Raw genomic sequence first — 23,709 nt, forward strand, 5'->3', positions numbered from 1 at the left:
TGTGCTTCACGTGGAAAAAGTGTAGCCCGCTACGGGAGAAGATGCCATACGCACGCACGCAGTGGCGTGTCGGCGGTCGCCCCCGAGAAGAACAAATCGCTCGATCAGCCGGCGAAAGAAACGGATCTTGCGCGAACGATCGTCGCACGTACCCTTTTTATCGCTAACGAGAAGAAATTCATCCGGAGCGGAATTTTGCTCGGCTGATTCATCGGAGTGTATTTTTCCGGCCCGACACTTCTTTCCCGGGCCTGCTCGGTATTCGGCCCTGGATGGGAAAGGAGAGTCGGGGAAAGACGCGTGGAGAGAGGACGACTTCGCGGAGAGTAGGTCACGCCGACGAGTACCGTTATAGTTGCCATCGCCGATCTGTGTCACGAGGACCCCGCCAGTGACGTAGCCTGGACGACTCTTGGACGGGAAAGAAGACGCGGAGGGAAGCTCTTCAGACGGCTCGCCGAGAGTAAGCTTCCTCCTACGCCGCTGAGTGCGTTCCCACCGCGTGTTCAGAAAAAGATGCTGCGACGCTCGTAAACGCGATTTAAGGTTTACTCGTCGAGCGCGCGCGGTCTACTGACCTCGAAAGCACTGTCACTGGACGGGCTCTTCTTTCACTGAATTTCCTCGCTTTTGAATCGGACCACGCCGATAATCCGGGCTCTTCCTGCACTGCCTCTGCTGGAAGGATAGATTTCAATCAATCAACGAAGATGGAGGAGTTTCGATAATCATTTGATTAATTCTCGCGAAATAATTGTCACGAGCTCTAATTTATCACCTGTCTTGCATTTTCGAGAGGAAGTGACATTTCCAGAACGGGAATCGATTTTAAGCATCGAATATCAGATCTTGCGAAAGAAAAGGATATCGACTACAATCTTTGAGTAATTAGAAGAGATCAATAACAGCCGGCTAATTAGCCGCGAAATTACAAAAATCACCAGGCTTTCAATGAATCTAACGTTTCGATCCTCCTGAGTGAAAATTCCTGACCATTCATCGCCGAGCGCTTGATAGGCGTTAATCCGCGGCGTATTTGTGACGCCATCAATTAAACGCCATACCTAGAACGCGACTAGAGACGTGCGGTAACAGGCGCGCGCGTAACCCGTTAGCTTGAATAGCATTGAATTATTGGAGCATCGTTTTGCACGATTACTGGTTGGCAAAATACCAGTTTGCCGCGATACGGAGGCGGCGCGCCGGTTTATGTCTCGTGGAAGAAAAGAAAAGCACCGCGGCGTCGCCTCGCATTAATTCCCGGCAGCGTCGGTTGCTTTACGGAACAAGCCGAAATACTCGTTTCGTAGAGAAACATTCCAACGACGCGACACCGAATCGCTCGAGAGATGTAACACCGGCTTTCTCAGATAAACCAAGGGACCAAATTGAAAAACCTGTTTCACTCGAAAGTAGGAGGACGGTGAAAATCGGAACTTACTAACCCGTACAGCACTCAAGGGACGTCTTGAAATATTTCATCGGATAAAGTATGGAGATTTACAACCGCTTCCTCAATATTCTGCCAAATTCTACATTCCTAAATTTTGGCAATCGCGGATTCTTTGCCGAGCAAGGGCTTTGTTCGAGCAGAATTTCAATCTAGCTGCCAAGATAGACAATCGAGAGCGCAAAACGCACATTTCCACCCCCGATCGCTACGCGTTACTACCAACGGCATCTGGACCGATACCTTGCAACTCACGGGTGAAGAATCATCTTCAGACAATAAATCGAAAGCACACACAATCCGACGATCCACAGCAGATGGCGCCTTTAACACTCTCCTCTCGCAGGTTTACCTGACGTCCGACAGAGTCCGCTCGAAGAAGCTTTCCAGATTGGTTTTGCACCGGTTTTTCGCTTCGTACTCGTCGTATAAATCATTATGGAAACGACAATTGCGAGCCGCTCTCCTCTCCTCTTCTTCAGCCTCTCCCCCCTTCCCCGCTTTCCATGACCTAACACTCTCCATCTCTCTCTCTCTCTACATCTTCTTCTCTATTCCGTCTCAACCGCTGCTGTGGCGTCTTAGCTCTCTTTCGACAGTGGTGCTCCGATTTTTTCCCTGCCAAAATCCAGCCTCGAGCTACCGCTGAAATCATATTTCGCTGCTGTAAATACCGCAATCGCATCGCTCGTTCTACAAGAGGCTCGAATTTGCATTGCGCGCATAAAATCTCGAATTAAAAATTAATCTAAGGGAAGGGAATTTGGAAAATCGTCCATCACCATATTGTATTGTTTCCTTTCGCGTGTCCCTGCTTCCAAAAAAGAAGGAATCATAGGTTCTCCAGAACGACCGAGTAAATCGCATTTCGTGTAAAAATAGACTGCGTTTCTTTCACGAACATTTTCAATTCTCTCTTATTGTCCCTCAACTACCATTGTACTGTTGGTATTGTCGCCGTTCCACGATTTTTTCACGATTAGCATTTTTCTTCACCCTTGACGCCACGAGGAATTCGTAGTCGGATTTACCATTCCTTTATAATATTTAGCACATAGCGATAAGGTAACGTCCAAAATTCGAAAAGTGCTCGGAGCGTGTCTGTTAAACATTTGCGTTATCTGAAGAATAAACTCAATGAAGAGATAGCCCAGTAGTCGCAAGGACACGGAGCGCTCCACCATCGGAAAATTTATGCGGACACTGCATAAATAATCAGAAAGTTTTACGTGATCTTTAAATATTAAAGCAATTTGTACACAACAGAGACTGCTCTCAATCCTTTGCGATGTGTTGCATTTCTTAGATTTACCGACGACAGTCTCGCCGTGTCTTTAGAGCGGAAAATTCAAGCTGCTAAAATTATAATTACATCATTATATTTGCAACTGTGTGCAGTTAAAGAAGCGACGCCGCTTTCGGATTATTTCAACGCAAATGAAATAACGAAATGACGCAGTTTTCGTGGACGAACCACCGCTACGGAAGCTTCTCTATATCTCGAGACGCTGTGGGAGAAAGATAAAAGAAAAAAATGAAGTTCAAGGTCACCGCCCGCTATTGCGCAATACGATCGGCGCTCCGCACCTGAGAATTCGTTACGTACAACAATATTCGAGCGCGTTTTTCAGCAAACGGAATTTTGTAATATCAGGTTTGACGAGAAATCATGTCGCTTCTTATTCCGAGTTTGCAAACGAAATTCGTGATCGCGGAACCGAATCGAAATAATAAATGTCATTATTTCCAACGTCCGCGCGAATATTTCTCCCGTCGCACGAAGGAAACGCCAGAACTTGGTCGACATTTGCTTTCTTTCGTGGAAATGCGCTTCGCTCGAGAAAACTACATCGTCTTCCGGTAGGAAAGCAGGTATATGTCTCATTAATTTAGCGAAAGACTTGTCCAGAAACTTCTCGACCGCTTGAAAATCGCATCTTTCTTTGTTGTGATCCCCGACGCCTTGGGAAAAAGTATCCCTTCTCCCCCTGCCGCATCGTGAACCCCCCTAACCTCGGAGCGTTAAGGGCTTTACCGTGCAAGAAGAGGAGAGAAAGACGAGCGAGTGAGACGAAGCGAGAGGAAGAGAGAGAAAAAGAGAGATTTACGTGGAAGGCCTGAAAAGGGGAGGGGAAGCGGTGGCCCCCCTCTTCGAGAATGCTCCTACCGGAGGGGCCGGTAATGCCGTTCCCCGAGCGAACGTACCACTCTTCCTTGCGACTCGGTGGACGACGTTAGTGCTCGAAGACCGAGACGACATCTCCGTCGGGATTCAATGTGACCTCGGCCAGATGGAGACGACCGATCGCCCCCGTCCAGCGGCCCTGGATGGGTTTGAATTCAGTCCACGTTTCACGTTTATACGCGTGACTAGATCCACACTCATCCAAGGATACTGGACCGATATAGGCGAGAGAAAAGAAAGAGGAAAGACTGTGCGCGCGGAGACACAGGCATAACGGCGGCAGCACCTGTTGTTTCTCCTTCTCTTCATCTTCTTCTCTCCTCCGGAGGCTTCTTCTGGGAAAAGTGATACGTGCGAGGTAAACGAGAGGGACGGAGAGAAGACTGCGAAGAGAGATAAACGCTCCGAAGCGAGATAGTTACCGGTCGCAGGCGAGGTCGCGATTTCTCGGATCCTCCTCACGGATTCGAAACCGGTATATAATGATCAACGTGCGCGCGCGGCCGACACAATGCTCAAATGGCGTCGCGACCGATTGCACTTTCTACACTTGATCTCTATCGCGCGCAAAGAAAGAAGAAAGAGCGGAAAAGTGCAGCTGAGACAGAGTTCAAAATTAGCGCTGAATGTACGCGTATGACGAGTATTTTGTCGCGCCCATAATGGAAATTTAAATGATCGCTTTGTCGCTGGAAACTTCCCTCTTCTTCTCTCTTTCCCCCCTCTTTCGAAGCGCGCAAATTCGCGCGTTACGCTTCGTCCCTTACCCCCTTTGTACTCGATAACGCTGACGCACGAGGTGCGTACACACATGCAAGATTTGTCGCGCTTTTATAATTATGTATGTTAAGACAATGCGGGTTTACACATGTATGTATATTCGAGACGCGAATACGCTGATGAAACCCCCGTGCATTCCTCAGATCCCAATGGCCGTGGGATTCCCTTTCAGTTTCTTTGTGTATGAACACCTGCCGCGTTTCCCCTCCCCCTTTTGCTTCAACAATCCCGCCCTTAACCTCTTCCCCCTCCTCCGACCGCCCGCCATCCTTCCCGAATAACGGTAAAAACTCGTCCGTACCCCCGAACGAGCGAGAATTTCCTTCTCCGTATGCCGGAGTGAAAAATCCTGCCGGTTCTATCATTATTGTGTACACACACGCTTCTTATAAAATAAATAACTATAATATACAGTTCGTTTTTGTGTTTGCTTATATTACTTTACTTTTTACTTGGATAAATAAGTTACATATATATATAGTTACATGTATATTTATATGTATGTATAATATATATATATATAAATATACGCGTTGTGTAAGACATTGCTGACTATTTGTGTTGAATGTATAATACAAGTCGTATTGATCGTGAAATAAAAAATATCACAATTCATACCTCATCTGAATCGTTTGCACGGAACGTGACGGTAATGCGAGTTTTACTATTTAGGCAAAGGTTCGTGTGATGTAGCTTGACTAAGTATCTCGATATGTACGCGATATTCAAATTTATATCAATTGGAATAATCCGCACCGTGACTACAGAAGACGCCTTAATCACGGAGATATCGAAATTATTGTAACGCGCGTGCTTCATGGCAGGTGAAAATTCGGCGGCCGCCGATCCTTTAGAGTGCGCGCGGGTAGCGTGGACTCGAATTCTCCTTCAGTTCGCACACAATAATATTCCTACAGTCTGTATCAAGTGCTCTGCGAGCCCATGCTCAGTTGGGCTACGCACAGATAGTCCTCCTCCTCCTCTTCTTGCTGCTCCTCCTCCTCCTTCTGAGCGTCCGGGTTCTGCGACATGTCCGATCGGATCTCCTCCAAGGCTTGCTTGATCTGAGCCTGCAGCTGTCCGGCCACTTTGCGCACCGCCGTGTGATTCTGCTTGATCTGCTTCGCGTAGGCGAGCAGGCCGTTCCACGGAGAGGCGCTCGTATGCGCAAGATAGAGCTCTCGGCAGAGTTGTATACTGATGGGCGCGACGCTCGGCCAGATCACCCCCGGATTTGGCTCGTACAAGGGATTTATCCACTGCTCCAGGACGTCCGGCTGATTCATGTACGACCAGAGACTGTAAGTCCGCTCAGACAGCCGTAGTTTGATCCTCTCCGCTTCCGAATCGCCTGAAGAAGAAACACAGCGGATGGTATAAACGATACAAGATTTTATATTTAAGACCATCTAAAAGGCCGTTCTTCAGATATATTCCGTAGCTTTGTGAGGATGAGCTTTCTTGAGACGATCTTCAATATTTGAGTATGCATAACGCGAGATTTTACACACCTAAGAAAGTACCGTAGTTGGAGGAATAGGCGTGCTTGTGCAACTCGATGAGCAGATCCAGCGTGTACTCGAAACTGAATTGGAATTGATGATGCAGCTGGTACAGGCAGTCGAGGAAGAGGAGGAAAGTCGGAGCGTGCGTCGGATTCTGCGAGTGCGACGGCTGATACGCCCCGGAACGGGTTCGGCTGAAAAACTGATGGCCCGCTTGCAACCACTCGCGCTCTATAAGCGCCTGAAGGCCCCGTACAGTCCGGCAATCGGGATTCAGTATCGCCTGGGCCAAACTGGTCACCACCAATGTAGAATCTCTGCCCGCGCCGCCTGTAATTCAGAACGAGAGGTTTCGCGAATAATAATACTCCGTGATATCTCCTCGAACGGATATCGGACGCGCACCGTGCACCAACACAGCCGCGACTTCTTGATGCAAGCATTGCGCGGTGACGCAGGCGGCATCTAAAGCGCTTTGCACGGCGGACAGCCAGCCGCTACTGTCCAGCCTAGACAGCCACTGCGAGGTGGAGCTGTTGACGTCGTTGCAAGCCTCTATCAGCTTGAAGAAACTGTCCGCCAAGTCGTGCGGCCGCAGCACCGGCTTGTGTACTTTGCGCCACTGCGGGTAAGCCGTGTCCATTTCCGTGCCTCCACCTCGGGCCTTGGCGCTTATCGCCTGATTCACCGATCTGGTGTCCACGATGTATCTGTGGAGAGAAAGCGATAACAGTACTGGGCGAACGCAATATGTACATGTGTGTCGTGTACCCTCGTCTTCCGGGACCTAGAACCGCGTTCAACAGTCTCTCGTCCTCCTTGCATCTTTTGCCAGTGGCACCGAACAGCGGCTGGCTGCTCCTCAGCAATATGCTCTGCAATCGATCGACTCGAGTAAACGTTACGTAGATCGTTACGTTGTCGTAATATGCTTACCCCGCCCTCGTATCTGTAGCACAAAACGGGAAACCTGCCGCCGTCTCTGAAGCTAGCGGAGGCTATTATAACTTTGTCGTCTATCTGGCGCGGCACTATGACCGCCGACGGGTACGAGTTGCAAACTTTGTAATCTCTGTTTAAATAACTGATGCGCCACTCGTCCGCGTGTGTCGCCAATAATATGGACCACTCCGAGACAGGCGCAAACGCCGTCCATCCATCCTCTATTTGTACCATAGCGTTGTTGCCTGGTCGATAGAAGAACGGATATTGCAGAGTTTGGTCTGCAAGAGCGAGAAGCAGATCAGGAATAATTCGTCAAACGATAGCAAAGTTGCTTAATCGATTTACCGAGCGATATCAGCTTCTCTATAGATAATACGGCGTTGGTTAAGTCATTGGTGGAACTAATGTCTAATTGAAGGATCTGAAAGTCCTTGCACTTCAATATTATGCTACCACCGGGGCTCTGAGTGTTCAACTTCTTCTCCACAACGTCGATGTTTCGGTTCATCAGCTGGATGGGAAGGAGAAAAAAACCACTGTCAAATTGTCCATCGACTCGGCTCGCTCGTTCGTGCCTACCCAAAGCTCCTGGCCGTCGTTTTGTCTGGAGGACAAAATAAGATGGTGACCACTGATGCACAGTGTCCCATCCAGGTTCTTGTTACTGCCATTACTCTTGTCAGTTAACACGACATTATCGACCTGTGGAATTAATATGTTATCGCCGATATGGTCGCCCATCGTAGTGCTCTTTACAGTAGCGGGGAATACGATGAGTCTCCTCCCGTGGAACTACCAACGACACTTTGACAGCACAACATAACCTAGGCGAGCACTGTCACGACGTGGTTCCCGAAGCATCCTCTCCCTCCGCGATATCAACTATTCTTTGGTGGTCGATCGCGCGACAGTCTCATCAGTTGCGATCATTCACTTCGTTCGGACTAGACGAGGCTACAGCTGTCGTACGAGTGTTTACTACCTCCGTCCATTCCTCCTGAACGATATCCTTCGTAACAGCACGGAGGGGGGAGGAGACGGAAAGAGAGAGGGCGGTTATGTTTCGCACACCACGTGACCAGGATCACATAACCTATTAAACAGGGGCGAAAGGGTGTATGAGAAACTCGCTCGTGTTAACGTATAAAGGAACGTCATCGCGCGACGTCGGCATCGATTACGGCATCGAAGACCGCGACTTACACAGTCGTTATAACCGAAGACGGAGCGTCGTAACCGAACGTTGGCAGCCAGGACGAATCTTCGTGTGTCGTGCAACGTCTTCGAGGATGACAGCCTCACCGCTTTTCACAGGAAGAAACGAAGAACGTGCTGCAGCGAACAATGGAAGCGGGTCTAACCTCGTGCCTTGCTGTCGGGCCTATCGGTTTCGTCGCAGAAACGATAACCGGAGCAAGTGACGTGTTATCCTCTAGTAAGCGATAGATCTCCCTTCGGCCTCGAACTTCCTCCATACACAGAAATAAGATTGACACGTTAGGGCAAAGAGGGAATGGAAGGAAAGTTGGCAAGGAAAGGTTAGAGAGAAGATTATTTGCGTATCGATGTTCATTGCAGCGTCACGTTAGACAAACAAAGTCGAATGTTTACGTTCTCTGCATAAATCTATCTCCCTCTCACTTTCTTCTTATCAACAGCCCAGGCGTGATCGCTACGTCGTGAGGGATATCGTCGCCGAGAGATGACGCCACCGGTGGCGGGCAAGGCTGGCATCGTACGAAGAGGAGGAAGGCTTTCCGACGTGAAGTCGTGCGAGTAGGTGAATGCGGTTTCGTCGGTTCTGTCCTCTCGTATTCACTAACGTTGGCGGTCTGTTAGGACCAGAGAGGTGAACGCGAGAGCGGAGGTCGAGGATGCTCTGAGGCGCCGTTCTGTCTTGACTCGGAAGGCACGCATCATATGCGAGGTTTGTCACAAGGTAATGCTGCTGTTTATGTTCACCATCAATGATATCTCGTGTACACTTGTATGCTTTCACGAGCAGTATACCGCGTGGCTCTAGACGAGCGATAACCACTGTGGGAGCGCTAATAACGCGCCACAACGTCTCTTCCCCGGGTGTATATTGTAGCCTGCTGAATAAAACTGTTACTTAACTGTTACAACAATTGTTATTATTCTGGGAAATTTCACAGACAAAGAGAGATTTTAGTTTTGCTTATCTTCTTTCTGTGTATGTTACCGAAATAAATATATGTGTAACATAGCAATACTTGAGCTATTGTACAAAGTATATGATATTGTGGTATATTTTTGATCGTGCGATTGTATAAATATATGCGAATTTAGACTAGACTCGTACATTTTTGTCACTCCAATGCAAGATCACCATTTTGAAATGTTAACCATGTTGCGTGCATTTGATTGAAGCGGATTGCCAAAGGTAAAATGGCGTCCAGTGAACAAGCTGAAGATCCTATGATGCCTCCTACAGTGGATGTAAACATTTCTCGGTCAAAAATAGACGAGGAGGGATCATCAATTACTTTATTGGCCAACGAGGACAATGAGTCGTGTAATGCTGCTGCTGATGAGGAAGTGACGAAAGAAGCGATGTCAGAACAGAAGGGACAGAACAACGCAACGGAAGAAAGGAAAGATGATGTAGAACACCAAAGTAAACATGATTTGAGGTCACAGATAACCGATAAGAATGAGCAGAAAGAAGACGTAAGAGGAGTAAAGCAAGAAACGGGGAGCATGTCTCCGGAACATCTCCAGGACGATACGAAGGATCCCGCTAGTAACGAAGATGATTCGGTGAAGAGTGGAGCTGCTTTGAGGCGGAAACGGAAGAGCCAAAGGCGAGTATGATACATCGTACTCTCGCTGTGCACGCAGCGATCCATGTAAAGACGAACGTGTTAACAGTTCCAGCATTTCGCCAATGGATTCTCCCATGGACGAGAGCGGCGTGAGAACCAAGAGGAAAAAGCTGAAGAGCACGAACGACAGATTCTGTTGGCGGTGTCACAAAGAGCCCGTGGACGTTTACTGCACCGCTTGTCCTCGCTCGTGGCACCGCAAGTGCATAGGCGGCACGCCGCCCTCCCCGCAGAAATGGATATGCGGGGAGTGCGCGACCATCTTGACGGCCGAAAACGCCGAGACCCGTTCCACGGCCATGGCCCAATTGTCGGTGGATCAGTTGTGCATGTTGCTCAAATACGTGGTCGAGAGACTTCGCGAATACCCTGGTGTACGTGTCTTTCTTCTTTTTTTCCTTTTTTACATCATGCGCCTTTCATTACTTGCATGTACTTTCGATGCAGTCCGAACCATTCTGCAAGGCGGTGGATCTGGACGAAGTGCCGAATTATTTGGATTATGTCATCAAGCCGATGGACTTGAGCCTTTTGGAGTCCAATGTGCGGTCCAAGCTCTACGGCAGCACGGATGCGTTCATGGCCGATGCCAAGTGGATCCAACACAATTGCATCGTTTTCAACACGTGTACGTGAGCTCTTTGTATATTTTTCAGATGGTTAATCGCACGAAAATATCGCGTGTCTCGTAAGACGTAGAAAATCTACGGTAGAATCCGTTTGACAACGGCCCATCCGATAGGCCGCCTAGGTAGATATATGTATTTCGTAGAGATAACAAGTATACTTGGGTCGAAATTGAGCGCGGTAGAAATTCTCTTGTATTCCAACATTTTCAGGTGGCGGCGTTTATGCGGATACGTCAAAGCTAACAAATGCCTCGAAGCAGATTATCAAAGTAGCACGCTCTGAGGTTTCGGAGATCGAAGCGTGTCCCGATTGTTACGCGCACGGCCGGAATCTGCCCCGGCCCCAACCAACCTGGTTCATAGAGCCTTGTCGTCGACCGCATCCGCTCGTTTGGGCGAAGCTGAAGGGATTCCCGTTTTGGCCGGCGAAGGCGATGCCGCGCTTGAATTCCCAGGGTTTCGTCGATGTGCGTTTCTTCGGCGAACACGATCGAGCATGGGTATCTCCGAAGGATCTCTATCTGTATTCCGAAGAACCACCGGCGCCGTCGCCGCGTAAGAGGAAGTCCGACATGGACGAATGCGTTCGCGAAATTACACGCCACTGCCGAAAATTGGAGCTCATGTTCGGCCAGTTCAAATTTGCACCGTCCAAGGTGCAGTACAATCCGAATGATCCGATGCAGATAACGCTGATGTTGCCGAATTACAATCCCATGGATCCCAACAACCGTTTGGTCAACGTCGAATCTTTCGACTCAAAGAGAAGGCCGCCTCCGAGGAAACGGAGTCTGAACAAATCGCTAAACGACGGATTGGTTAACGAGATCAAGGAGGAACCGAACTCCTCGAAAAACAGCGTAGACGGTGATAACCAGGAGGAGGAAGCTTCGCCGCTGGAAAAAGTGCAAAAATTAGATCCCAACGTCGCTAAAAACAACCCGCAGAATAATTTAAACGGTAATCACAGTAAGTTAAGTGAGAAGGTGGACCAAGAGGTCGGTCCATCAGTTGCTCAAAACAAATCGGCGAAGGACGGAGCGAAGAGAGTGAAGACGCCGTTGGTGAAAGGCAACAACGGGCCTAACAGGACCGTATCGGGTAATCCTCAGAAAGTGAAGAATGACGCAAAATCAGAGCAGTCGGCCAAACCGCCTCGCGAGTCGGCCGAGGTAAAACGAATGCGGAAGAGAAGCTCCGTGAAAAATGCCGTCTCTCCCAAACACGAGGCTTTGCAGAACATGCTAAAGTCGCCGGCGAAGAACGCCGCCAAGAGCAGTTTGTGCAAGACGTACAAGCCGAAGAAGCAAATGGTCGACAAACTGAACGCGGAGCAGGCGCTCAAGTCGGTCTCCGCGAGCAAGGAGAACGACCGACTGACGAGCGGACCGGCCATCAAGAGATCGGGCAGCGGCAAGGCTGACCCGGCTAAGAAGAAAACGGAAATCGATGTGACGCCGCCGGCCGGCCCGTTGAAAACTTTCCCCAGAATCGAGCCTCGTCCCGTCGTCCAGTCCGTGAATCTTCAGGGTCCTGTATCCTTCACGAGCGTCGATCCGAAGCCCGTGTTACTGCTTATGATGAACAACAGCGGTACGCCAGCGGAAGTCGCGAAGCAGCAGACCGTGACGATAATGACGGATTATCCGGGGAACAAGGACGCGTTAGTGACGCTCCAGCGGGAAGCGAAGGAGACGTCGCCGCAGAAGAAAGAGAGCAAGGCCAAGAAGACGTTCCCGAGTAGTAAATCGCGCACCGGTTCACGCACGACGGTATCGACGACCGAGTCCACAACTCAGCTTCCCAAGTCTAACACGAGCTCCAACACAGCTTCTAACACAGCCTCCAACACATCCTCCAGCACATCCTCCAATACTTATCAACTGATACCGCCGGAAGCCGGGCCGATCACCGCGCGTCTGCATCACAGCGCGCAGGAGCTGGTGCGCAGGATGGGTCAGCTGATGGAGGAGGCGTACAAGGAGGCGGCTGAGGCGGGAGACGGCAACGGCGAGAATGGCACCGCCGACAATTATCAAGCCACCATATTTTTCCTGCGTATGCAAATCGAGCATATGAAGTGGCAGCATCAGCAACAAATGGCTGAGCTGAAACACAACGCCGGTACGTTTTCTGCGCGTAGTTCCGCATTTTCTTCGAGTCCCTTTTAACGAAAAGTCTCTCCTTCCGAGAGACGCGACAACCTTCTCGTTTTACGCCTGAACAGGCGTAAAAATTCGTTAAAATTTTTCTCCTTGGTAACTGTGTTACCATTCACTGCAATAAGTGGTGTAAAAGAGAATTGTTAGAAAAGGGAGTAGATTGCGCTGGAGGCACAAACGACGTCGTCAATTTCAGATCGCACGATGCGCGAGATGCGAGCGAGTATGGAAGCGGAGAAGCTGCGGTCAGTTCAGGAAGCGCGCCGGGAAGTCGAGGAGGACAAGATGCGGTGTATCGAGGAGACAAAGCGGAAGCAGTGGTGCGCCAAGTGCGGACAGGAGGCGTTGTTCTACTGTTGCTGGAACACCGCGTATTGCGACTATCCTTGTCAACAGTTACACTGGCCGATGCATATGCGGACGTGCTCGCAGAAACCGGCGTTCACCACCATCGTCACCTCCAGTTCGAACTCGCAAGCGCAGGTGATGCCCAGACTCGTGTTTAACGCGGCGTCGGGCTTGTGGAAGGCCTAGAGTGGATTGGTGTAAGTCCCAGCCAAGTCGAGTTCGAAAGAGTACCGTAAGAACACATGCGTCACGTTTCTTTCATTCCGGTGCTGTCTGTTTTTCCCGTTTGGACTAATTGATGCGTTAAATATCGACAACACGATGAAACGTGCCAAACAATCGCGACTTTCCGAAAGCACCGTTCGTGTCTTCTCGACAGTCACATCGACAGTAGAAACGGCATAAAAGGAAAAATCAATGTCGTCATGATTTTCTCTTTGCTTATCTTCTCTGCTACAGATAAAGTAACGGCGAAAATTGCTCGTAACTGCTCAGAACAACACGTTGGCAGACGTCGTCCGTTGCGCTTGAATTACGCGAACAGGAGATACATTGTAACAACGATATCTATCACCGATTGAATTTATTGCGGTGACAATTTTGACTTACACTATTGACGCTCTGGACGCTTCGAAGTTGCTCCCCAAAGTTGTTCTCGCGACTCAATCGTAAATACGCACATCGCACCGTCCGTCGCGTCTCCTACAGATGCCGCGATAACTTAAAAGTACTTCCTCCTACTTTGCAGAACGATAACATCGTGCAGGATCCCCCTCCTGGCAAGGTATGCGCTCTACAACGCAGCAAATTGAGCGGAATTTCATCGTCATGGTCTACTTCGTCCCTAACAAATAAGGCTAAGCAAGATTCGCTCTAGACGAATAGTTTCTCTTTCTTTCTGTTTTCTATTTATGACCGTACGTCGGAAGCAAATTCGGTGACGGCGCGGATAAACGCACGAATACCCCGTCTCTCTCGCGAGTGTGAAGTGACATATGAGTGCGACACAAGCTCTGATAGGAATCGTTTGTTCCTTACGACCGAGAAAACGTGTGTATAGCTGGTCTCTTGTGAAGGGGAGGAGGTATGTTTTCAAATGTGCAATGTAAATTGCACAGCGTCTGTGCAATTTTGACGCGTCATTAGTGCTCCCTGAGCGATTAAGTTAAGAGCGACTCGAATGTAGCGATATATGTTTCGGTTAAATATTTTCAGTAACTTGCGGTATTATGAAATTATTTCGTACAAAATATGGCACTAAATGTTCTTATGATACAATAATTGTCAATTTTTACACATTCGCTACCACGGCTCATTTCGACCTGGTTTCTTTTATTATATATTTTTTATATAAGAATGGGTTATATATATATATATTATATAATAATGGGTTATTAACAATTATTTTTCATAAGAAACAGGCTTTGTTTGTGCTGACATGGAAGAAAAAATTGTCAAAAACATACGTGAACTCTCGTGCAAAATCACTGTTACACGCATATGGATCCTGGTGGTGAATGTGTTAATCGTTTCGTTGCCGGAATTTGCTAATGTACGATTTATATTTGCTTCGTAGTTACATAATTTGTACAATTTTTCCGCTTATCCTCTCTATGCCACATTCGTTCGGAGCGCGTCGGAACGCTTCGGAGAGTAAGAGAGACGAAAATTATTTTTTCAATAAAAGAATTCCGCAACGGAAGGCGCACACACATACACACACACACACACACACAATACATACGAACTATCGAGATAAGACAACTGACGTTCTTGTAAAGAATGATAAGCAATTGTAAACATTTATTTTCTTTGTCGTGACAACTTTTGCGATTAGAATGAAATGTGTAATTATATGAGGATGATTTTATAAGTCCATCCGAACAACAAATATCTCAGCGCGTTTATTAATAAAATCAATCAGCAGAAATATTGTAATTACGTGTTGTATGACCACGCTGTATCCCTCGGCAAGATGTCGGCGACACATGCCAGTATTTTTATCGTGTCCGCCTTTTAAACTTGAAAGGAAAAAAAATGATCCCTTCAGATTACATTATCGATTTGCGCGAAATGACTTCTGAAGAAAGAAAAACCGGATGTGTGAGCGATATCTCGGAAATCATTCTTCTTCGCGTACGTCGACACGATGTGTGTGTGTGTGTGGATTACGTAATCGAGTGAAACGACATTTCAAGTTTCGCGCGTGCGAGACAGCCCGTTCCGTCGCAACATGGCGGACGGAAGTAGACGTCACCCAGTGCCAACTGCCAGCCAACGGGGCTCCGTCGGGCTACTCTTTTTATGGGAGGAAAAGCACTTTTCTCCGTCCCCGCGGCCTCCGTACGCTTTTTTCACATTGGGTACGTGAAAGCGCCGGCGGCGAGCTAACGGACCTTCTTCTATCGTCCTTCTCGAAACGCGCGCGACCCTCGGAGGCAGTTGGCCGTCAAATTACGTCCCGACGGTGACTCGCGAGAGACAAGAACGGAAAGAGAGAAAAAAAGAGGCCGACGTAGCGAAAAATAACAACTGTTTAGTGTCAGTGGGCGAGAGACGACGAGAGAAAGAGAGGAGAGTTCGGTGAGTCGTGAATCTTCGATCAGTCAATTGTTCATCGATCATACGGCTGAACGGCGAGTCGTGAATTCCACGTCTCGTTCCGTTTCAACTGCACTCTTCTACACCTCTCGCGTATATAATTAGAAGAGCGCGGATCTAGGCTGAGACGAAGGCTGCCGGGAACACGGTGTAGAAAAGTGCAAACGAGTGTGGAAAGGTTCGGTGGAGCGATGAGTGCGCGCGATATTTCGCCGTGACGACGAGGACGACGCACCGGGCTCCCCGTACCGAATACACCTCTTGCCCACCCTGGACGCGCGAGCCAAGGTCGCGGAGAGTGGATTTAAAAGAATCAGCCGTATCGCGCGCGCACGGTCGGTTCACGTTGGCAGACGGTGATCTTGTTTAACTTACCTTATTGTTGCAGAGTCATTCGTTATTTAACACACGCACGAACGCACGGTGAACGTAGCGTAACAATCTCGCAGCTACAAATATGTTTATTTGGGACTGGTTCGCCGGAGTGCTGAATTATCTCGGTGAGTAGCTGCGGGGGGGGNGGGGGGGGGGGGCATTAATGTTCGCCCCGTGATCGATGGGAAGCTTGCTTGAAACGAGCACAGGAATTTCATCATAACGCCGTGATTTCAAGTCGCGACGACGTGAGATGTCGAGAGATGACAAATATGCATACTGCATCGAAGGTTTCATGTGTGTGACTAGGGTCATTTTCCTGTCACAGTTCTCTTGAGATGACACTCTATCGTTGAGAGAAATTTTTACTTTCTTTGATGTAGAATTGATTTTTTTTTTCATGTAGAAGCAATTATACTGAACAAAGAGCTTTGTTTCACTGGACTTTTTGTTAAAACGGTAAGTCACACTGACTGCCATGTCACATGGGTGACACATGTATTCCATAAAAAAAAGTAACGTCACACACATTGTATGATAGTTTGTTTTATATGCTCTGTTATAAATAACATTAAGAAATAACTGTAAAGATACATTATAAGATCAATAGAATATTATAAGAATAATATATAGAATTTGATAGAATCTACAGTTTAAGCATTGATTGTCGCAAAGTGACAAGTAATACATTTATTACCCTCTGATAAAATAAGCAGAGTAAAATATATTTCATAAGAATCGTGCAGTTAGTATTAGTTCCAGATGACCTAATTTCACACAAATCTTTATTATTAAGGATGTCTTTTAGATTTTGTGTATTTCATTTTCTAACAAGTGTCATTTCCTTGCTTTCAGGGTTATGGAAGAAGAGTGGCAAACTTCTCTTCCTGGGTTTGGATAATGCAGGCAAAACTACCCTGCTTCACATGCTCAAGGATGATCGTTTAGCTCAACACGTGCCAACGTTGCATCCAAGTAAGTAATTTTCATCTAATCTACTTCTCACCTCTGTTTAATTTGGCCTTCTTTATATTGCGCACTGTACAATATAAAGATATTCTTAAATGTATAAAATATTGAAAATGTATAGTTTTCTGGCTTGTGATAACTTGTTTCTATTAAATTTCTTTTAAAATAGAAAACTTTGACTGTATACATATATATTCAATATGTATTGAAATAAAAAGTATTTTCGACTATGATGTTGCAGTGTGCAATAGTCGACTAAATATAAGAATCATATGTCAAGTTATCATTAATAATTGATGTTTTATAGCTTCGGAAGAATTATCTATTGGAAACATGAGATTCACTACCTTTGATCTCGGAGGCCATACTCAAGGTATACAAGTGTACATTTTATGCAAGTCATTGATTTGAGACTTGCGATTGGTCATACACTCATCAACTATATATCCTTTCAGCACGTCGAGTGTGGAAAGATTACTTCCCGGCTGTCGATGCGATAGTATTCCTCGTTGACGCGAGCGACAGGACAAGATTATCTGAGTCAAGGGCCGAACTCGATGCGTTGTTGACCGACGAGCAGCTCAGCGCGTGTCCCGTTCTGGTGCTAGGCAATAAAATCGACAAACCAAGCGCAGCGTCCGAGGATGAACTCAGAAATTTCTTCAATTTGTACGGACAAACCACAGGGAAGGTACAGCTGCAGGATACAAAAGTTACACCTGCTTTGATATTTGCGTTTTATGCGAAATACCTGTGAGCTATTACCGGTGAATTCAATATTTTCAGGGTAAAATTTCTCGCAATGAGATACCTGGCCGTCCACTGGAGCTTTTCATGTGCTCAGTCCTGAAGAGGCAGGGATATGGGGAAGGCTTCCGTTGGCTCGCACAGTATATCGATTGAAAACGTATATATTATTATATCCAACACACACAGTCAGATTTTTCGACAGTTTCATGAACATTTTCCTTCTCTCTGGTTCTTGGTTAGTTGACGTCGTTGACAATGTCGGGATATTGAAACTGTAATGATTCTCTTTATGCGAATTCGATAGTAGGAGAGGAATACCGTTTCACTCATGCTGATAACAGACACAGTCGCGGAAATTTGAAATCGTACACACACAAGTAGAGAGAGAGAGAGAGAGGGGAGATTCTCTAAAAGAAAAAGAGGCGAGTATTATCAGGGACGCTTTGCTGTATGATAGAACTCGTGGATTTTGTTTTTCTTTTGACATGTAAACACGCGCGAAGAGCCTGGCGCCGTCACCTTCCTCTGTCTCTCTTTCTCCCTTTCTTCGAAAGGGACGTCCCTTTTCCGCAGATCCGATGTGGATTCCTGTTCATTTTGCGAGTCACAACTAGGGGAATCATCGACATACTGGATAATAAAATAAACGTTTTGATAAATAAAAACTGTAATAAACTATTTAAGAATTCCATGTGTTTTGTAGACTTATTTTGGGTTAGCTATTAGTTATTTATAACGACAGGTAATGTCTGGTACGTTTCATGTGGAACATTGGATTCTTCGCGAGCGTACATATATGTAATTTATAGAAATTATGTCAGACCCTTAGCCCGCAGTGGTGCACGTACTTTCATACGTGCGCCTTTGTTACTTTCGACCTTGGCTGATCTTACAAGTGGTAATTATCTGAACCGATAAATACATATTTCATGTTCCGTTATTAGGCGTTTAACCTTAATGTTTGATTTGTAATTTTGCATTTGCGTGCCAATATATATATATATGTTCTTTGAAACGCATTATTTAGAGAAACTGTGAAATATGTATACCAGCGTTATTCTTTCTTCCCCGCAATGACATGAAAAAGTTCGTTAAACCGATTAACATCGCTAGATAGGTGCAATTACGTTGTGTTTTTAGATAGCAAATTGCGATTATTAATCGTAAGATTGCATGCATCAATTGCAGCTGATATTGATTGATAAGCAGCACATATCACGTTAATTACTATAAAATGATCTTCAATTGTAACATACGTTTGTAAATCAACGATTTGTTCGGAACTATTGAAATTGAAATTACTCCTAAGTGCATATATGTATAAGTTGTGACAAAATTTTATCTGATACATTTTTGTGAATTGTGCAGATAGATTCTTGATCACTGAAGGGTTGCTTCCGAAATAAAGATTAAAGTTACAAAAACACATTTTTTATACGACAGTTATGTAATAAATATTTCTGACGTCTCATTCTTGTTACTTGATACGAATGTCATTTTACGTTTCATATTATCGTGTACATTCGTTCATGCAGTGGTTCTGGCAATTGATTGTCACGTATAAATCACAATACACATCACGAAACATACTAGAGATTTGTCATCCGAGAAAGAATAAACCAAGTCAGATACATATTTCATATTTTTAATAAACATTTGAATATAAAATTTACATATAAAAATAACATTTAAGAACTCCAATAATGACATGAAATATGATTATTTCCCCCTCTCCATTACTTTTCACAATTTGCTCGGGCCCAATTCTAACTCCAAATCAGCAGGTAACGGCGCGAACCGTTTGTTTATATATTCTTCTGTAACTTCGGCTAAAGTACTCGGTTTCCATATCGGTTTCTGATCTTTGTCGATCAAGAGAGCTCTCACACCTGCAATCAAACCACGACGTTGAATCGATGAGTCGCATGGTGTCGATCGAGCCTTATTTAATTACCTTCATAGAAATCGCTTTCTTTCTTTAACGTGGTACACGTTAATCTATATTCGATCTTCAAACATTCCGCCAAAGATCTTTCTTTTCCTTCGTCGATTGCTTTCTTCGTCACCTTAAGAGAGGTCGGGCTCACTTTCAATATTATCTCCAAGTTCTTTTGTGCCCATTCCGAATTATCCTCCTTCAGCCTTTACAAGGAGGATCAGTTGCGCATTTTTGTTGTATAAAAAAAAACTGTTAATCCCGTCGCTTTAAATTAGTTTTCTTTTACCTCTCGATTATCTCCTCGACGTTTGGAGCGGAGAAGCAATGGTCTATCTGCGACATGTGACGTGTTAAGCTGAATTCGTGATTTAATTTCGGCTGATACTGATTTAAAATGTTATCGATGCTGCTGCTCGGTGACGTCAGCAAATCACGCTTCAAATCTGCGAGTTTCTCCGACGGCACGTAGTGTGTTGCGATTCCAGCGAGAAGTACGTCAACACCTTGATTAAACAAAAATACAATTATACATAAGTGTGTTGCGCAAATAAACCGACAAACATTGCCAACGTAGTTGGAGATCATTCTAGATAAAAAACATATTACATAAACAATGAATCAATTCAACCCCGTTCGATCGAGATATGTATTGAAATACTGATACATTTATTTATCGCGTTAGATTATATTCCTATCTTGATTAGAATAAGCTACGATAGTGAAATACCTGATCTAGCTGTCGATGCCCTCATATAAAGCAACGAATGTTATATCGCCTTCGCCGTTTATTCTTTGAGTTAGGCACAGTTCGATAAAATGCTTGGGAAATTTTCATTCGAAGAACACGCCGGTATGGTTTTTATACACGGTATTTCATCAGTTTCTCTCTAATATTGGCAAAAAAACATATTGCAGATGTGATGAGAAATTTTGCGATGCGAATATCGCTGCCGATATTTTTCTACAGCAGAACGTCCATTCTCATTGTAAAAACTATATACAACACCATAACGGCGTATCCCTAAAATGGAAAAACTTCTAGATATTTTATTGAATAGCACTCAATAACTCAAAGAATGATCGGCGAAGGTGATATAATATCGTTGCTTTGTATGTGGACATCAATAATTAACTCTTATCATACTTTACTCTTTACTCTTATCATTACTAATACTTACTCTTATCATTTCGAAATACCGAGACGGGCAGCTCACTTCAATCAGGATAGGAAAATAATTTCCTAATGCGATAACTATCTAATTTTATCAAAATGAGTTAAAAAGTATGATATAAATAATAGATCAATTTAGCTCCATTATCAAGATATTTACCAAAGTCTATATATATCATCACTTTGACGAAAATTTTGATAATGGAGATAAATCGATCTATTATTTATATCACACTTTTTAATTCAGAATGACTTCTCAAATATGCTGGCAAAGTTTGTCGATCTATACGTGAAACATTCTGTATATGAATATAGAATACATTGAAAGTTCGCAAATATTTGTATCGAGTAGACTCTCTTTACACATGCTCTGGATAATACAACAAATAATACAAATTTTTAGTTAAAAATTTAGAGGATTCATTGGAAGTTATCACACACCTTTTAATCTGTGTCCTGTTAATCCCAAGAAAAGACCCAATTTTCCTTTCAGTCTGGGCAAGAAGTAAGTCCCGCCGACATCAGGGAACAGTCCTATCATTGTTTCCGGCATAGCAAAGAGCGTCTTCTCCGTAGCGATTCTATACTTGCCGTGCACGGACAATCCAACACCACCTCCCATCGTTACCCCACTCATAAAAGCTATATAGGGCTTTTTGTACACACTAATATGATGGTTTACGCTACAAGAGACAAGAGAACAAATTGCTTTACAATCTATTCGCATGTACATATACACTTGTTTGTGAGTAACCATTCGTATAACATACCTATACTCATTTTTAAAGAATTTCTGCCCGTAAGTATGTCCGTTTGGTTGATTTAATGTTAAAACAAGTGCTTTAATATCACCACCTGCACAGAATGCCTTATCACCTGCACCCTCTATCATTACTAATCTCTTCGAAGATTCCCATTCCTTTAAAATGGGTTGAATCTTAGATAACATGGATATACTTAGGGAATTCAATGCTTTGGGTCGATTTAACACTATCACACCGCAATCTTCAACCTGTTTGTATATATAAATACTTTAGGTTATAGTTTTAATATAAGGAATAAAGCTGGAAATGTTGGAGACTTTTGAACATAATATACAAGGAACATACATCTTTCATGAGAACGTCATCTTCCATGCCTCCAAATATACCTTGGTATGTAATATCTTGGGAAGATGCTGGAACAACAATATAATTTGATAATCATGTGTGAAATCAATTTTTGATTAGAAATTGAATAATAGAATTTTATCCTGCTACTTAATAGAGTATATGTTTTGATCACATCAATATGTTATCATTAAATGGAGAATTTGTAGGGAAAAATTTAGACAAAGAAAGAATGATGTCTCTTTTAGGAATTCCTTAGTATGATGTGAAAGCTAAATTCTTACCTGCGGAAGAATTTGGTAGTGAAAACGACCTAACAGCAACATTTCGTATGATTGTACTGATATCTGGACAGTATACTTTTCTTATGACGTTTGAAATCTTATAACATAAGAATAATAAGAATAATTATAATATTTATTAATATAATATATTTATAAAATATAATAAGAATAATTATAATATTTATTATTAATTATAATAGTTATCTCATACTGATATGTGTAATTCATTAAGACATATGTCTGTGTAACAAACTTACTATACGTATACATAAATATTTATATATTATTATGTTTAATTGTATATAAAAATATATTATGTTTCTATATGATTTTGTATATAAACGAATATATAAAGTGACAAAATTATATCATTTTCTTGAAATATTACCATAATTGTTGACGTGGAATAAAACGTATCCTTCCAGTTGAACTGAATTATGTGCACTGATGTTTTACGTACGTCCTATCTTGTGAAGTTATCTTGGCTGAGTTTAATGTTCCCTAGATGCTCGCCTTATAAAGCGTCATTCCATCTTCCTTTGACGTGTAACGAACGATAAAGATAAAAAAGAAGATTACAGCGCGTGAGAATTAAGAAAGAACTCACCCAAGCAACACGTAACTATTCGAAGTACGTTCGCTTTGCGTTCAATTGGTTTTCTTATATTCAAACAAAGTGGAAGCGTTCAAAGAATGCCGAACAGATGTACCGGCAGCCAAATATCGCGTCTAACGAGACGTATCGCATGTAAACGCGTTTTTTCCTTTTTATGTTTGTTCATAAAGCGTGACACCGAACTACGCCGACTGATTTCACGCGCATTTATACCTCAGAATCTTTATTACTTTTTACCTTTCTTGTCTGTTATCATGAATAAATTTAATTTAGTTTTCACATCTAACTGTGATTACATCTCTTTCTTTCCGAGTCTGGCGAGCTCACCCGGGACACCGCTCCCGACGCGATATTAAAGAATTCAACATGACGACCGACCGTAGGCAAATCGCACTGTTTTATCGATAAAAGTAGCTTAGGAACCACATGTGGTTAAGAAGCCACATTTAAGACACTTTTATCGATAAAAGAGAGTTCAAAATACAGGCCTTAGCAATTTATGCTACTTACATCCCAAGTGAACGCAAAGCGAACGTGCTGTATGAGTAATTTCAATAACAGCTCAGAGGCGCGCTTGCGTCATACGTTGTCATACTCAGCCAAGATAACTTCACAAGATAGGACGTACGTAAAACATCAGTGCACATAATTCAGTTCAACTGGAAGGATACGTTTTATTCCACGCCAACAACGTTGTAAATCATCGGATGATTCAGCGGAAAAAATAGTATATAAGCGCTTTTCCTTTTCGGCAACTTTGTGATTGTTTTAATTTGTGTATCAATTGATAAATGTTTATCTTTCCGTCAATGCACTGCTGCTGGGTATCTTATGAAAAAAAAAAGTAAAAACATCAGATTGATGCAAAAAAATTCTGTTTTACTCATAGAATGGGGATCTGAAGCGTCATAATAAAACTCTATAATAATAAAATATATACACCTTGGTGGGATTATGTCTATTTATAACAAATTATTTAAAAAATATATTAATTGCTAAAAGATATTAATATATTAACCGATATTAATATATTAATACATAAACA

The 23,709-nt window shown here is 44.2% G+C and overlaps 4 protein-coding genes across 11 annotated transcripts; 2 read left to right on the forward strand and 2 right to left on the reverse strand.

Moving 5' to 3' along the window:
• Nucleotides 1–3,695: 3,695 nt before the first annotated feature.
• LOC106743492 (myotubularin-related protein 9) lies at nt 3,696–8,160 on the reverse strand. 2 transcript variants are annotated; one of them, XM_014617386.1, is made up of 8 exons: nt 8,069–8,160; nt 7,445–7,958; nt 7,211–7,376; nt 6,857–7,107; nt 6,692–6,795; nt 6,326–6,630; nt 5,927–6,250; nt 3,696–5,766 (listed from the first exon to the last, which is right to left on the reverse strand). In XM_014617386.1, the coding sequence occupies exons 2-8, from the start codon at nt 7,604–7,606 to the stop codon at nt 5,339–5,341; spliced, it is 1,740 nt and encodes a 579-aa protein (XP_014472872.1). In that variant the 5' UTR covers nt 7,607–7,958; nt 8,069–8,160; the 3' UTR covers nt 3,696–5,338. The 2 variants fall into 2 exon arrangements, with proteins under 2 accessions (XP_014472872.1, XP_014472871.1); XM_014617385.1 differs by having other exon boundaries at nt 3,697–5,766; nt 6,857–7,143.
• Nucleotides 8,161–8,219: 59 nt separating this feature from the next.
• Nucleotides 8,220–15,417, forward strand: LOC106743491 (protein kinase C-binding protein 1). Of its 3 annotated transcripts, none has more exons than XM_014617381.1 (9): nt 8,220–8,300; nt 8,524–8,641; nt 8,705–8,804; nt 9,257–9,690; nt 9,758–10,085; nt 10,159–10,339; nt 10,551–12,464; nt 12,699–12,985; nt 13,599–13,727. In XM_014617381.1, the coding sequence occupies exons 2-9, from the start codon at nt 8,568–8,570 to the stop codon at nt 13,725–13,727; spliced, it is 3,447 nt and encodes a 1,148-aa protein (XP_014472867.1). In that variant the 5' UTR covers nt 8,220–8,300; nt 8,524–8,567. The 3 variants fall into 3 exon arrangements, with proteins under 3 accessions (XP_014472867.1, XP_014472869.1, XP_014472870.1); XM_014617383.1 differs by lacking the exon at nt 8,220–8,300 and adding an exon at nt 8,312–8,403 and having other exon boundaries at nt 13,599–15,417; XM_014617384.1 differs by lacking the exon at nt 8,220–8,300 and adding an exon at nt 8,312–8,403 and having other exon boundaries at nt 12,699–13,047; nt 13,599–13,687.
• Nucleotides 15,123–18,234, forward strand: LOC106743495 (GTP-binding protein SAR1). Of its 2 annotated transcripts, none has more exons than XM_014617391.1 (6): nt 15,123–15,433; nt 15,840–15,951; nt 16,682–16,801; nt 17,103–17,168; nt 17,251–17,486; nt 17,582–18,234. In XM_014617391.1, the coding sequence occupies exons 2-6, from the start codon at nt 15,909–15,911 to the stop codon at nt 17,696–17,698; spliced, it is 582 nt and encodes a 193-aa protein (XP_014472877.1). In that variant the 5' UTR covers nt 15,123–15,433; nt 15,840–15,908; the 3' UTR covers nt 17,699–18,234. The 2 variants fall into 2 exon arrangements, with proteins under 2 accessions (XP_014472877.1, XP_014472878.1); XM_014617392.1 differs by lacking the exon at nt 15,123–15,433 and adding an exon at nt 15,591–15,739.
• A 940-nt stretch (nt 18,235–19,174) lies between these two features.
• Nucleotides 19,175–23,252, reverse strand: LOC106743493 (3-hydroxyisobutyryl-CoA hydrolase, mitochondrial). Of its 4 annotated transcripts, none has more exons than XM_014617390.1 (9): nt 23,175–23,252; nt 22,437–22,585; nt 22,049–22,145; nt 21,765–21,832; nt 21,426–21,667; nt 21,097–21,338; nt 19,771–19,987; nt 19,500–19,687; nt 19,175–19,434 (listed from the first exon to the last, which is right to left on the reverse strand). In XM_014617390.1, exons 2-9 carry the CDS (start codon nt 22,437–22,439, stop codon nt 19,289–19,291), a joined length of 1,203 nt encoding a protein of 400 aa, XP_014472876.1. In that variant the 5' UTR covers nt 22,440–22,585; nt 23,175–23,252; the 3' UTR covers nt 19,175–19,288. The 4 variants fall into 4 exon arrangements, with proteins under 4 accessions (XP_014472876.1, XP_014472875.1, XP_014472874.1 ...); XM_014617389.1 differs by having other exon boundaries at nt 22,902–23,213; XM_014617388.1 differs by having other exon boundaries at nt 22,656–23,213.
• Nucleotides 23,253–23,709: the final 457 nt, after the last annotated feature.

The sequence above is a fragment of the Dinoponera quadriceps genome, unplaced genomic scaffold (genome assembly GCF_001313825.1).
Source record: "Dinoponera quadriceps isolate SergipeBrazil2010 unplaced genomic scaffold, ASM131382v1 scaffold1069, whole genome shotgun sequence".
Lineage (NCBI taxonomy): Eukaryota > Metazoa > Arthropoda > Insecta > Hymenoptera > Formicidae > Dinoponera > Dinoponera quadriceps.

Coding starts and splice junctions, on each gene's coding strand:
- LOC106743492 (XM_014617385.1), bottom strand. CDS start 7,606: ATGGGCGACCATATCGGCGATAACATATTAATTCCACAGGTCGATAAT. Junction 7,377..7,444: donor ACGACGGCCAGGAGCTTTGG/GTAGGCACGAAC, acceptor CTTCCCATCCAG/CTGATGAACCGAAACATCGA. Junction 5,767..5,926: donor CAACTACGGTACTTTCTTAG/GTGTGTAAAATC, acceptor TTTCTTCTTCAG/GCGATTCGGAAGCGGAGAGG.
- LOC106743491 (XM_014617381.1), top strand. CDS start 8,568: ATGACGCCACCGGTGGCGGGCAAGGCTGGCATCGTACGAAGAGGAGGA. Junction 9,691..9,757: donor CGGAAACGGAAGAGCCAAAG/GCGAGTATGATA, acceptor ACGTGTTAACAG/TTCCAGCATTTCGCCAATGG. Junction 12,986..13,598: donor GTTCGAACTCGCAAGCGCAG/GTGATGCCCAGA, acceptor CCTACTTTGCAG/AACGATAACATCGTGCAGGA.
- LOC106743495 (XM_014617391.1), top strand. CDS start 15,909: ATGTTTATTTGGGACTGGTTCGCCGGAGTGCTGAATTATCTCG. Junction 17,169..17,250: donor TCTCGGAGGCCATACTCAAG/GTATACAAGTGT, acceptor ATATCCTTTCAG/CACGTCGAGTGTGGAAAGAT. Junction 17,487..17,581: donor ACGGACAAACCACAGGGAAG/GTACAGCTGCAG, acceptor CAATATTTTCAG/GGTAAAATTTCTCGCAATGA.
- LOC106743493 (XM_014617390.1), bottom strand. Junction 21,339..21,425: donor TTCTTTAAAAATGAGTATAG/GTATGTTATACG, acceptor TGTCTCTTGTAG/CGTAAACCATCATATTAGTG. Junction 19,688..19,770: donor GTCGAGGAGATAATCGAGAG/GTAAAAGAAAAC, acceptor CTCCTTGTAAAG/GCTGAAGGAGGATAATTCGG.